This window comes from Thalassophryne amazonica, chromosome 12, assembly GCF_902500255.1.
Source record: "Thalassophryne amazonica chromosome 12, fThaAma1.1, whole genome shotgun sequence".
Lineage (NCBI taxonomy): Eukaryota > Metazoa > Chordata > Actinopteri > Batrachoidiformes > Batrachoididae > Thalassophryne > Thalassophryne amazonica.
This window is the reverse complement of record NC_047114.1, coordinates 73,028,842-73,041,698: the sequence shown is the minus strand read 5'-3', so window position 1 is coordinate 73,041,698 and position 12,857 is coordinate 73,028,842. Positions and strand designations below refer to the sequence as shown.

The 12,857-nt window shown below is 39.9% G+C and overlaps 1 protein-coding gene across 1 annotated transcript in view; it reads right to left on the bottom strand.

Moving 5' to 3' along the window:
* The window catches only part of LOC117521141 (piezo-type mechanosensitive ion channel component 2), a 249,903-nt gene that overhangs the window by 61,418 nt on the left and 175,628 nt on the right, over positions 1-12,857 (bottom strand). Inside the window, exons 23-24 of the mRNA XM_034182477.1 lie at positions 1,596-1,697; positions 1,267-1,432 (exon numbers count right to left, since the gene is read on the bottom strand). Coding sequence (XP_034038368.1) covers positions 1,267-1,432; positions 1,596-1,697 — 268 coding nt within the window. The remainder of the gene's footprint in view (positions 1-1,266; positions 1,433-1,595; positions 1,698-12,857) is intronic.

The following is a 12,857-nucleotide window of genomic DNA, read 5'->3' as shown; positions in this document are numbered from 1 at the left end:
TAGTGAGTAAACCTCACTCCCAACAGCTCAAAAGAATTCTCTGGTCACAAGGCCAGAGCCCTGGGTTTTAGTCTTCTGGTTAGGGAGTCCGACTTCCATGCCCGAGATCGTGAGTTCGCGTCCCGAGGGGAGCGAATGTGCAGAGTTATAACAACACAATGCAGAGTGCAGCCGCTACATTTATACCATTATGGAAAAACTGCAAGTTCTGTTCATGGGCTACCATTTAGCATTTTTCATTCTGTTGTAGTCCTTTTAGATTTTATTTTTTTTAGAAAGCAGATTATTCTCAACAAGTAAACCAAAGAATGCATCAAAAAATTGAATCCAAAATATAATTTCTGCCAAATTTTTTAGGCAGAAATTTGTCACTTTTTTACTGAAAAACATAAACTAGATTTGCATAAGTTTAATTAACTATAAATTGTTAAGTTACTAAAACTTTAACAATTACATTTTTAAAATTATTTTATTTAAGTTGGCAAACTCAAATGGTATAAAGCAATCGGTTTCCTCAAATGGTTTCAGTTGAACTAACTCATTGAGTTTTACAGTGTAATAAGACTCATCTTTACCATCTGAATTTACCCAACCGTGAAGAGGATTTGAAACCACAACCGTGTATGTTCTCTACCATATAACGTCCAGTGAGTTCAAAGTGCTATGTGACAACTTGGCACATTAGTAGTACTTTCAATTGCTGTCCCCTCATTCAGATCACATAAAACATGTCACAACAGGTCTGTGTTACACGTCACTGCATCCACCACACCACCAAATCGCCTTGATGACAATCAACAAGACAGACAAGCAGTCTATGGCCTTGGAATACTTGACTTCTTTAAATGCCTGCATGTTGTAAGGCATGAGAAACTCAGTAACTACCTATAGGGTTAGACTTTTGGAAATGTCAAAAGTTAATTGACGTCTATATTTGAATCCAAATGGTCACAATTTTTTTTGTTCAACAAACTTGCCTCTTGATAGATCAGAAACATTGCCATTGAGGATGAATTTCTATGACACACTCCACTCTTCACCTTGATGTTTTCATGCCTTAAAACATATAGACACTTAAATCAGGTTCCAGCCTTTCTGGAAGCAAAGATAAGTTCATAAATCACAAAGATGATTTTTGGGATGTTTTGTATGTGATTCTACACATTTCTTTGAACCTAATCTGAAAATTTCACCTTGTTTGACCAATTGTTCATTATTTATTTGGACATTTTTTAGCTCATGTTTTTAGATATGACGGTGATTTACCTGCAGTGGATGAAGTCAGGGACAGGGTTATGGACACTGAAGGATGCTGCATCGAGATCTCTGCAGATCTCCACGTTGTCTCCAGCCATGAGACGGACCGCTGCCTTGTTCTCATCATCAAAGACCTGCCTCTGAAAAGAGGCGCACAGCAGCAGCATGAAATCATCTAGGAGGGGAGACACATTTAAATCAGAAAGAGTGCAATTATTGCTTTTGCATTACACGAATAATAATGACGTCACCAATGTAGACAAGTTGTCACTGTTATTGCTATAATCAAAAGACAACAGCTCTGAAAAAATCATTGCTAGAAGTAAAATGACACATACAGACAAGAAACATTGGATTAGGCCTGGTGTGGAAATCTGGAACATAGAGCCACTTGACCACATTGGAGTCTGTAGTAGAGTTTGGAAACCTCCAGGGATAGTCTGAAACGAATAGACACACCATTATCGTCAGACATGTAAACAACATAAAAACGTCAGGCTAATTTACAGACCACTTTAAAAGAGCAGGACTGGCAATAAGGACATAAAACGTAGCTTACAAACAAAGAACAGTGAAATAAAGAACAGCATTTGTGTCTTAATAAACATGTATCCATACATGTTTGAATGGGCTCAAAAGCACAGGGAAAAACCAGAACATTCTGCACCATCAGACGGGAGATGTAAGAGTTGGAAAAGTGGAAACTGAAGTGGTAATCTGCAGTGGTAATGCTGATTCAAAAACACAACATGTAAGTAATCAGTAGTCATTTCTACTCCTCCTTTGAGGACAACCACCTTCAGACAAAACAGAGAATTTCAGTTCATGTGACTCATTATTTTTTGAGTTCTTGGTGGACCAGTCAACCAGACAAACCTTTGCAGGCTGCAGGTGGGATACCGATGCAGACAAAGTACTGTAAAGTCAACATGCAGGCCAGGAAGCAGCAGTATTTGGGCCAAATCTCTGCGATTGCTTTCCTCCTTCGCCTATACATGACCACTATTAAGGCAAAGGCATGAAGCATGGCATAGAAGTCCATGCGCTGCCCGATGACATTGACCACCAACAGCAGGCACGTCTGGGACGGACAGAAGAGAGAAGAGGCATCGAGCAAAGTGTGAAGTTCTGTTCATATATTACCGACCTGCGACTGAGTGTTTGCTATTATAGCCATAGTCTGCCGAAACCCTAAGAATAATCAGGATTTTAAGTTGTGTCTTGACAATTTAATGAAATTTACACAAAGTGAGAATGTGGTAGTTACGTTTTCCTTTACCTCAAGTCCAAATTTGTAGAAGAAGTAGTTGATGAAGTACTTAATGAAGCTGATGATGCCGAGGTCCAAATGTTGCCGTGTAATATCATGGAAAATAATCCTTGCAGCAGGAGGTGTTAGTTTGTTCCTCAGCCTGAAGAATTCCTGGTGGCGGTAGATGGTCACCTCGAATGCCAGAATGGCCAGCATCAAGAGGTTGTTCTGCATGTATGTTGACAGAGAAGACATTCTCTTTATATTGCTTATTATTATTCATGTCTGCCAAAAGGACTATATTAAATATATATTTGTTGAGTAAACAAATAAATGAATAAACATTGGTTATATAGCGGTCGTGTAGCTGAGGGCTACATTGTTTCTCCACCATAATGGGTGTTATTGTTTCCAGCTGTTGGCATGGCAACATAACTCTGTTATGTTGAAAAGAAGATTAAATCTAGGTTTTATTATTATTATAATACCTCTTGGATGCTTGGCAAGCAAACTAGTCAGTTTTGTCATTTCAACACTTCCCAAAGGATCCAGAATGTAGAGCAAAGCGGACTGTGGCCACCAGAAGACAAAACTGGGAGACAACATTTCATTCAAGGTTTGTTCTTTTCTTTTAAAAGGTAACTGTGTTCATTATAATACAAAGAAAGATGCTCAAAATGTGATTATAATGCACAATCATTTGCACCACAAAAGCATAGCGGCAGACTTAATTTTAGCAGAAAGTGTGGACGCTGACAAACATTGCAAATGGAAACAGACACTATATTTAGAACGGGTGTCTTGTTTTCAGAGATCACTGTACTACTTGCTGCTCTCTTTGTAAGCCGCACTCTCTATCTCACTCTCCTCAATCTTTTATTTTGTCTATATGTCAAAATAAATAAATAAATAAAACTTATTTGGCCACGTGATCATTTTCACTCTGGCTAAGGGTCCAGACACAGTTTATTCCATCTCTTAACACAACACAATTGTGTCTTATACCGTTTAATTCATCGTCAATACTTGGCTTTATTTATTTTATTTGTGCTGACATGAACATCATCACATGATTTCGGAGACTGTCCTCTATAATATTTCTGTTCAGAAATTCTGTGTCACTGTCACAATTATCTGAGTGGAAAAAGTCAACTGCATGATTTCAATCAGAACTTTTAAATCTTTTCTTACTTTTAAACAAAGCTGAGATAATCAACTGGTATGCAACAGTTACCATCATTTTATGCTATTTTCTAAGTTATGGAAGGTGATTTATGCAGTTTCTCTTTGACCGGTGACAGAACACTGCTTTTTCCAGCAGTATTTTTAATTCCCCAAATCACGCACACCAGCTCATTAACTCGTACAAAGAGCCATGTGTGCGATCTACATACCTAATCCACAACATTTTACACCAATTACAACTATTTTCCAAATTGTAATTAAAATTTATTTTTAGATGGTAGGACAACAGTGTTATAAACCCAGAATATTTTTCAACAGTAACACTAAACCCCAAATCCTGATATAGAGGCAAGGAGACTTTTTCCTGATTTTTTTTTTAAACTTTCAATTTATTATACAAGTTGAATTAAAAACTGTAATTTAAAAAAGTAAAATGCAAATGACAGTTTTGTTTATTAGTCATAATTTTTACTTACTGCTGCTAGTTATGTATTTATGGGAAATTGTTTGACCTTTATTTTTTAATTCTTATTTCCTCAACAGTTATTACAAAAGCAGTTGCAACTGCTGGTTCTATGGCTCCAGATTGTTTTAGCCCTTATTTTCAACTACAGTATAACCATTTGTAAATCAAATTGTTACCCAGGTCAGGATATGAAAAACCTGGCACTTCATCAGGCAGAATGGTTCCCTAGCTGTACCTTGTTAAACAATGAACTTGGTAGAGTGTATGAGTCTTTCACACCCAAAAAGCTAATTTTTTCACCATATGGTCACCTGGCATCTCCCAACAGAGGCTCCAAATGTAGAAAGTACATCAAGAGAATAAAATTAAGCCATTTTTTAATTTTTTACATTAGTTCTGATGCCTAAAAATTGCAATGTATACACAACTGATGATGCAACAGCACAATGGGGACTTGGCAGAGGAATACGCTCCAATAAACACCTTTCTAAATGATTTAATATGTGTGATGGGACAAACGAGGTGGCATTACAGGGTCTATTCCACCTATTCTGAAGACTTGCTGATACGCCCAATGGTTCCATTTATGTTTCTGCCCAACTGTGACGATATCCTGTGTGTGGTGCATATATTGACAGTGGTTTCTAATTCTCACCCTGAGGTAGCCCAGAAGGTCATCACCACACTTCTTCATTCCCACCCAGTTGGCTGGATCCACAGGATCCTTATATAGCAGAGAATCCTTCAGCTCATTCTTCTGCATCTCGTTGAAATTCTCTGGCTGGGGACAGAAACAGTAAGTGACCAAACCTACTGAAGATTTAAAGTATTTATTGTATTACGACATATCAGCTGGCACATACGAGGTCTGTTAGAAAAGTATCGTACCTTTTTTATTTTTTCAAAAACTATATGGATTTGATTCATATGTTTTTACGTCAGCCAAGCTTGAACCATCGTGCGCATGCGTGAGTTTTTTCCACGCCTGTCGGTTTGCATCATTCGCCTGTGGGCAGGCTTTGGGTGAGTATTGGTCCACCCCTCTCGTCGTTGTTTCATTGCGAGGAAATGGCAGAATGATTTGGGCTTTTTTCCATCAGAATTTTTTCAGAAACTGTTAGAGACTGGCAGCTGGAAACCATTCGAAAAATTTATCTGGCTTTCGGTGAAAATTTTAAGGGCTTCACAGAGAATAAGGAGTGTTACTACAACTTTAAGCACGGGCCACAATGGCGCCCGGCGCGCCGCGCTCCAAGCCGCCATCGAGAGGCAGAAACCACCACATCATTTCTAAACGGATCGCTGTGTGGAGCCGGGACCGTCGTGTGCAATTTCTCTGGTTATCACAAGAGCTGGACATCAGCCATTTTCCGTCAGATTTCACTTTTAACAAGAGATTTTGTCATGGAAAGCCGCGCGGAGGCTTAGCGCGTCACGACGATTCGCTGATGAAGCGAGACAAAGGAACACCTCCATTTCGGAGTGCCAGAGGACAAGTTGGGACATGCCCAGCTCTCCACAATTTCTCTTATACTCACTGGACTGGTAAGCACTGAAAGCCGAGATAGGCATGTCCCAACTTGTCCTCTAACACTCCGAAACGGAGGTGTTCCTTTGTCTTGCTTCATCAGCGAATCGGTCGTGACGCGTGAATCGAAGCCTCTCGATGGCGGCTCGGAGCGCGGCGCGCCGTGCACCATTGTGGGCCGTCCTTAAAGCTGTAGTAACACTCCTTATTCTCTGTGAAGCCTGTAAAATTTTCACCAAAAGCCAGATAAATGTTTCAAATGGTTTCCAGCTGCCAGTCTCTAACAGTTTCTGAAAAAATTCTGATGGAAAAAAAAGCCCAAATCATTCCGCCATTTCCTCGCAATGAAACAACAACGAGAGGGGTGGAGCAGTGCTCACTCAAAGCCTGCCCACAGGCGAATGACGCAACCGACAGGCGTGGAAAAACTCACGCATGCGCACGAAGGTTCAAGCTTGGCTGACGTAAAAACATATGAATCAAATCCACATAGTTTTTGAAAAAAATAAAAAGGTACGATACTTTTCTAACAGACCTCGTATATGTACCATAAAATGTAATCACCTAAATCCTGATCTATTTAGGTTTGACTGCATTGTTTAAAATACGGATGAGTGCACTTGTAATTTTTCATAATCTTTTGAAAGGATGCAAAAAATGTGATGAAGGAAAACAAACAAACTGTACATGTAGTGTATATACGGTGAGTCTAGAAAGGTTTACTGATTTTATTTACCATAGGACATATCTTGGAATAGGATGGAGGGTTTATAGACTTCAGCTGATACAACATTTACATATGATGATAACACATGTCCAGACGGTGCAAACACTGGAAGCAAGTGGCCGATAGTGGCTGTAAGGCAAAGCAAAGGCCCAAGACGCCAGGAACACATAGTTGAACAAAGACACCTGCCCAGGATACAACACAGGAATTTGAGACCAAATTAGACTTGTAAGTATCTACAAAATGTAAATACATATTAAGCAGACATGAAAGGTGTGAAGACCATAAATACATCAATAAAATGTTGTATACAAAAGTCAGATAGATATGGGTGGGTGCGTATGTAGACAGGCATGTCTGCCTGTGACTGGGTTGGTTAGCAACAGTAACCGCCCCAGCCCCCCACCCACCCCACCCCACACACAATACAAACACACATAAACCCCCACACACAACCCTCTGTATGTGGGTATGTATTTATGCATGCACCTATGACTGGTCTATTGCTAAGCAACAGTATCCTCAGCAACCACTTCATTATGAAGAAAGAGATGGGACAGGGAATGTCCAATTACTTATGGACCTATATCAAGCATGGCCGTAGTGTCAAAGGCATAGCAATCACAAGTCTTGAGATCTCACACCCCAAGCATAGTTAACTCTACAATGCCTCACCCAAGAAATGTATGTATCATAATTATATGTGTGGCATTATAGGGTTAAGCAATAAGCACTAAAATCCTAAATAAATGCAGTGAAATCTTGAACCATCATCTTCACCTGGTACACTGACCAATCAAACTCAAGGACAAACCAATATAATCGAGTGAGCCGTAACCTCCTGGTGAGTTTTGTGAACTGACGGTTTTTAATCACAAACATTTCTACCTCTTTGACAGAAAACAGGACAATATAACACGCCACTATCTTGATGATGTGGATCTCCAACAGCCACCAGATGAACAGCTGCAGTTTGTGGAAATACTCCAGGAACTTGAGGAAGAGCACAGTCAGACGGTCGACCACCAAGTGCCACTTATTCTTTAGATCTGAGGAAGACAGATGAAAACCAGGCATAGTTAGAGTGAAATACAACAGCACCGACAAAGCTCAAATGGAAACCGCTTCCAGGTTTCACCTTTAACAGATTAGACGTCTGCTTACTAGTCATCATTTTAATCAGGCACAGACCCTTAACATGACTGATCCCATAACACAAATCATTAGGATGTGTCCTGGAAAGAATGCAACCACTGGGGTCCTATATATTTAACAGTGAGTCATGCAAATCCATGCTGTGTGATTCATTGTTAATATAATTTATGTTTCTGTGTGGCCTTGACATTCAATCAGTTCTGTCCACAACTGAACCATATTATCCTGAACTGTTATCCATCGTGTTGGCTCCAAGCTGTTTGAATTAAACCGTTAGAACCTTGAGTTTGACCTTTCAATGTCTTAAGGTCAAAGGTAATGTGACCAATAGAAAGGTGATACATCAGTTCATATTAATAATAATTAAAGGTGTACCTTTAACCATTTCCTCAAATAGCAGTTTTAAATCCCCTCTATATCAAAGCATTGGGGCAAAATTTTGACTTTGGCCTGTGACCATGTCAAGTCAAGTCTGAGAGCATGAGCTGGTGCTATGTGTTGTCACATCCACAACACCATGGAACTGCCTTGGGCCCTGGATGGCAACCACCCAGGCAGACAACAGGTCCATTCTCTCATCTCTAAATAACCATCTATCTGCTCTAGTGAGATGAACATAGGCATCAATTGGCCTTCTCCAGCTACTGGGTCCTCAATACTCAGGTGTCTGTGTGCTTGATCATGCACAGAAAAAACAGACCTCCCTCATAATGCAAGTGATACTCTTCATCTTAGTTTCTCTTACTAACCACTCATTTGATACAAAGTCATTCCGGTGGTACTCAAGGATCCTTCAAAGACACCTAGTACCAAATACATCCACTCATTCAATGCCTTAGGTCACTGGTTAGTGTCTAAGCCTCACAAGCTTACAACAAGTCAGGCAGCACCAGTCCAGGACCCTAAAGACTTTAACCTTCGTTCACCTGAAAAGATATTGGCATTGCCAAGCACCTCTGTCCAACGACCTGATGGCTCCATAGCTCTGCCCAGCTGCCTATCAATCTCAAGACCAAGGACCCAGAGACATTTGTTTGGTAATTCAACAGTCGGCGTACGGCTGGAGTGGCAGTTGCTGTGGCAGACCAGCTACTTCCAATGTTGTCGGATGCTACCCGCTTCTAACCTTTCTAAGGGTAAAACCCTTTAACCGTTTTTCTCAAACTTAAATTACTATGCCCATGGAGATTCTCCATCTTCCACCAACTTTAGCCCAAATTGTATTAAAACTCTGAGTTATTTTGTTCACATACAGACGGTCACCATAGGCCATGGTGTCAGGGAGTGCCAAAATCATATTTTGGCTCATAGAAACAATGTTCCCTATCTTAACGATCTGTAGCATGTGATCTACAGCACAGTGCAGTTCAAGTGCATTTGCTGCATATCCAACTCCACTTTTCTGTTTACATAATGCATAATCTGAGTACAAAGGATTGCATTAGAGCATTATTCTTCATGGGTGTTCTTTGGGCGTAATATGAATCACTCACTCATCTTCAACTGCTTGCTCCATTTAAGGGGCAGGGAGTGGGAGGGGGGGGGGTGCTGGAGCCTATCCCAGCAGTCATAGGGCATGAGTTGGGGTACACCCTGTGCAGGATGCCAGTCTGTCGCAGGGCATATACAGATAAACAAACACATTCACACCCGCATGCACACATATGGCAATATAAACTTTCCAGTTCCACCTAACCTGCTAGCCTTTGGATGTGGAGGGAAGCCAGAGGAACCGGAAGGATCCCACACAAACAAGGGAGAACAGCAAAGTCCACACAGAAAGGCCACAGTGGGAATTGATACCTGACCTTCTTGCTGTGAGGCAACAGTGCTAACAACTAAGCCACCATGCTGCCTTAATATGAATCAACACAATCCAATTCTCATCTGTCATTGCCTTTAAGAGCTGTGTTGCATTTGACCTTGGCACTTTGCTATTTAGATGGTGAATATTTATGTATTAAAAATTTTTTTTGAAGTCTTCTGTGTTACAAAATATACCTCTGCGAGTAGTACTGTTGTTTTTTATTATTATTATTGTTATGGTTTATTGTCATATTATTTGTCATGTGTTGTAATACTTTGGAAACTGATTAGACGTCTGTGTTGAGCATGTCCTGTGCATGCACATTTAGTGCCTGCGAGTCACACCCTGTGAAGCTGTGCTCCTTCCCCATGTTTATTAAGAGATGTGAGGGCTGACTGCTCACCCAGCACTGTGCATTCAAGAGTAGTGACTTTATGAGAAAAATTCTCCTCCTACATTCAAACAAAAATGATCAATAATCAGCATTTTCCCAGATGGATAGCCCTTTGAGATGCAAAAGGATTCCAATGAGCCTTTTCATCACCTTTATGCAAGAAGGAACAGGATGAAGAAGTGGTCAAAGGGAAGTTGGTGTTTTGTTCAAAGATTAGTGTTGCTAGTGCGACATCTAGTGGCACTAATTCACTTATAGCACCTTTAAATATTATCTACATGTCTCTCAATTTACATTTAGGTGATGGAAAGACCATGCTTGTCATGCATATGATTTAAATGCAGATTACAAGGTAACATTTGCTAATTATTTTGTTATGGTGTATGGTTTTTTTCACATACATGTCAAGTGCATAATCTTTTTTACGACCAAGCAAATTCCAAACTCTTGCTTTAACTACAGTGCCTGAGAATACAGCATTAATAAGCTGTTTTACATTCTCACAAAGCACATAAAAATTTCAGTCATATGCTTTTACAAATGTCATATTAGCGGCCTGCTTGGATAAGAAGCTGCATGACAACATATAGCTAATAAAGCTCATTATAAACGGAGAGAGGGCCAGCGGGGTCTTGTTTTATCAACCTCATTTTTGTGCATAAAGAAAATATTTTAAGACGAGCAAGACGGTCTGAGCAAATATGCAACGGCCCAAATTTCGATAGTAGTCTTAGTAAGAACCATGTAATTGATGAAGTAGGCACGGAGCTAAACACGTTGTCTGAAAAGAAACAAGAGATATATCTTACTGAAAGGAAAAAAATCTGCAAGACAACAGATTTTACCAGCATACTTGGGATGATTAATGACATGCTTTTGAAAGTGTCTGTAGCAAATACTTGGACAGACTCTGAGCCTACAGACGGAACATTTCGGAGACAGTTTGGCTTTGAGGAATTATACGCAACACATCTTCTGAGAAGATGGAAGAGCTTACAGACAGACATTGAGAGAAAATGTGGTTTATAGGTATAACTGAAAGAGGCTTTCACATGTAAGTCACAGTCACAAGGGTAAATATGGTCAGCAGTGTTAAGATTTCAAGGGAAGATGGAAAATACCTGGGATGGAATCGTCATGATGACCAGATGCACACATGATGAATCGTTGAAACGTGACCCTGCACTGCCATTTTATCCATTTATTTATTTTCCTTTAACAAAACAGATCAAATCTAGGCTTGAATCTCAGATGTGCCTTCTGGCAAATTGTAGCTGAACTTTCAAGTTTATTTATTTATTTTTTTGTTTTAATCCTCCTCTATACCACTTCATCCTGAAGCTGTATAACTGGTGATGCAAAATTTAAAACTTGCACTATACACAATTTCTCCAAACACAGCCAGAGAAGCCCTAACCTCTTCTGGGTTGTCTGGGTGTCTGGTGGCTTTCCTCACTCTTCTCCTTCTTGCACTGTTACTGTTTTTGAGAACTGTCTACTCCACACATATTTACCATAGAGTACCATACTGTTTGTATTTCTTCATAATGATGTAAATAAAGTCAAGACATATTCAGGTCTTGGAAATGTTGAGTATCCATCCCCTGACTTGTCTGAAGAAAACTGGATTTTAAAGTGATGGTTTACCTGTGTTATACTAAAGGATGCACGCCATCATTTATTTTATTTTTTTTATTTCATGATGTAGCTATAGCTTTTCACTGTGAATTTAAAGAGCATCATCATTTTAGAATGTTTTTTTTTTATATTAAAAAGGCTGATTTGTTTTACGCTGATTTGTTGAGAGAGCGAGAGAGAGAGAGAGAGAGAGAGAGAGAGAGAAAAGTTTGGGTGGCCCCTAGGATGATTTAAAGTGGACTACTGCATTTTTAAGTTTGGGAATGACAATTCTACAGTATTATTCTATAGCCAACATTTGACTTAAAGACTGCTGGTTTTCTCAATAATAAGTTTCTGTCTGCTTCACAAGTTTTTCAACAGATGCCCCTTTCCCGACACAACTCCACCATTCCATGGAGAATGGGGCACAGGTGGTGTTGAACAGGGGACCTTTTGTTTTGGAAGCAAGTGCTCTGGCCTCCACGGTACCCTGCTGGATCACCTCATTAAAGTTCCCAAAGACTTTAGTCAAATCTCAATGGCTAACAAAAGAGTCAAACAAGAAAAATATAAATAGGACACTGACACAATTGAAAACTTTGAGTGTGTAACAGAATACTGGCTGAAATTACCTCAATCTGTAATTTTTTTTGTATGTTATTTGATTTATTTATTTATTATGGGCGGGGGAGGTAGGGCATAATGGGTTATTGTTCATAAGTGACCTGCATCCAAACTCCATAAATCACACAGTAAATTTTGCTGAAGTAAAATATACTCTGCCCAGATAACATTTGGTCCCAGTCTAAATAGAGTAAAGTACACTCTATTATAGAGTGAAATCAGCTTGACAGTTTGTTACACACTGAACCATTGGTCAGGTCATTGGTCAAAATTGGTCTGCCCTGCCTCCACTGCGCTTGCGTCATTTCGGACCTCAGCCGCTCGTCTGAGACAGTCTCTTCCCCAAAGCGATCAAATGGATTAATGGGATTATTAATCATCAGATGATAAAGGTAAACCTCTTAAATCATTCTAATGTCATTATAAGGCAGAACGAGGCCGTTTAAGCAGAAATGAGGCGATACTCAGTGATATGCTTTGAATGACCGACACACAGTGAACGCATCAACTAGCAGCTCGCCTGACTGTGACGCTCTGATCGCTTCCTCTATCTTTTATTATGAAATAATGCTGAATTTATGTGGAAATGATTGTGAGCAAAAAGCTTCAGATCTGTCACTGAGACAGATGATGACGGAGTGTAGATTCAAGCAGAAACGAGGGTTTAACCTGGTGAACCGCGGCTGATGAGGGCATGCGCAGTGAAGGCAGGGCGGACCGAATTTTAGGGGGGACCATTCAGTCGGCAACACCGTCTGGTCAATGCATGTGATTTTACTCCAATAAGAGTTATTTTATACTGTATTGATTTGATTTAGCCCTGTAATAGAGTATATTTAAAT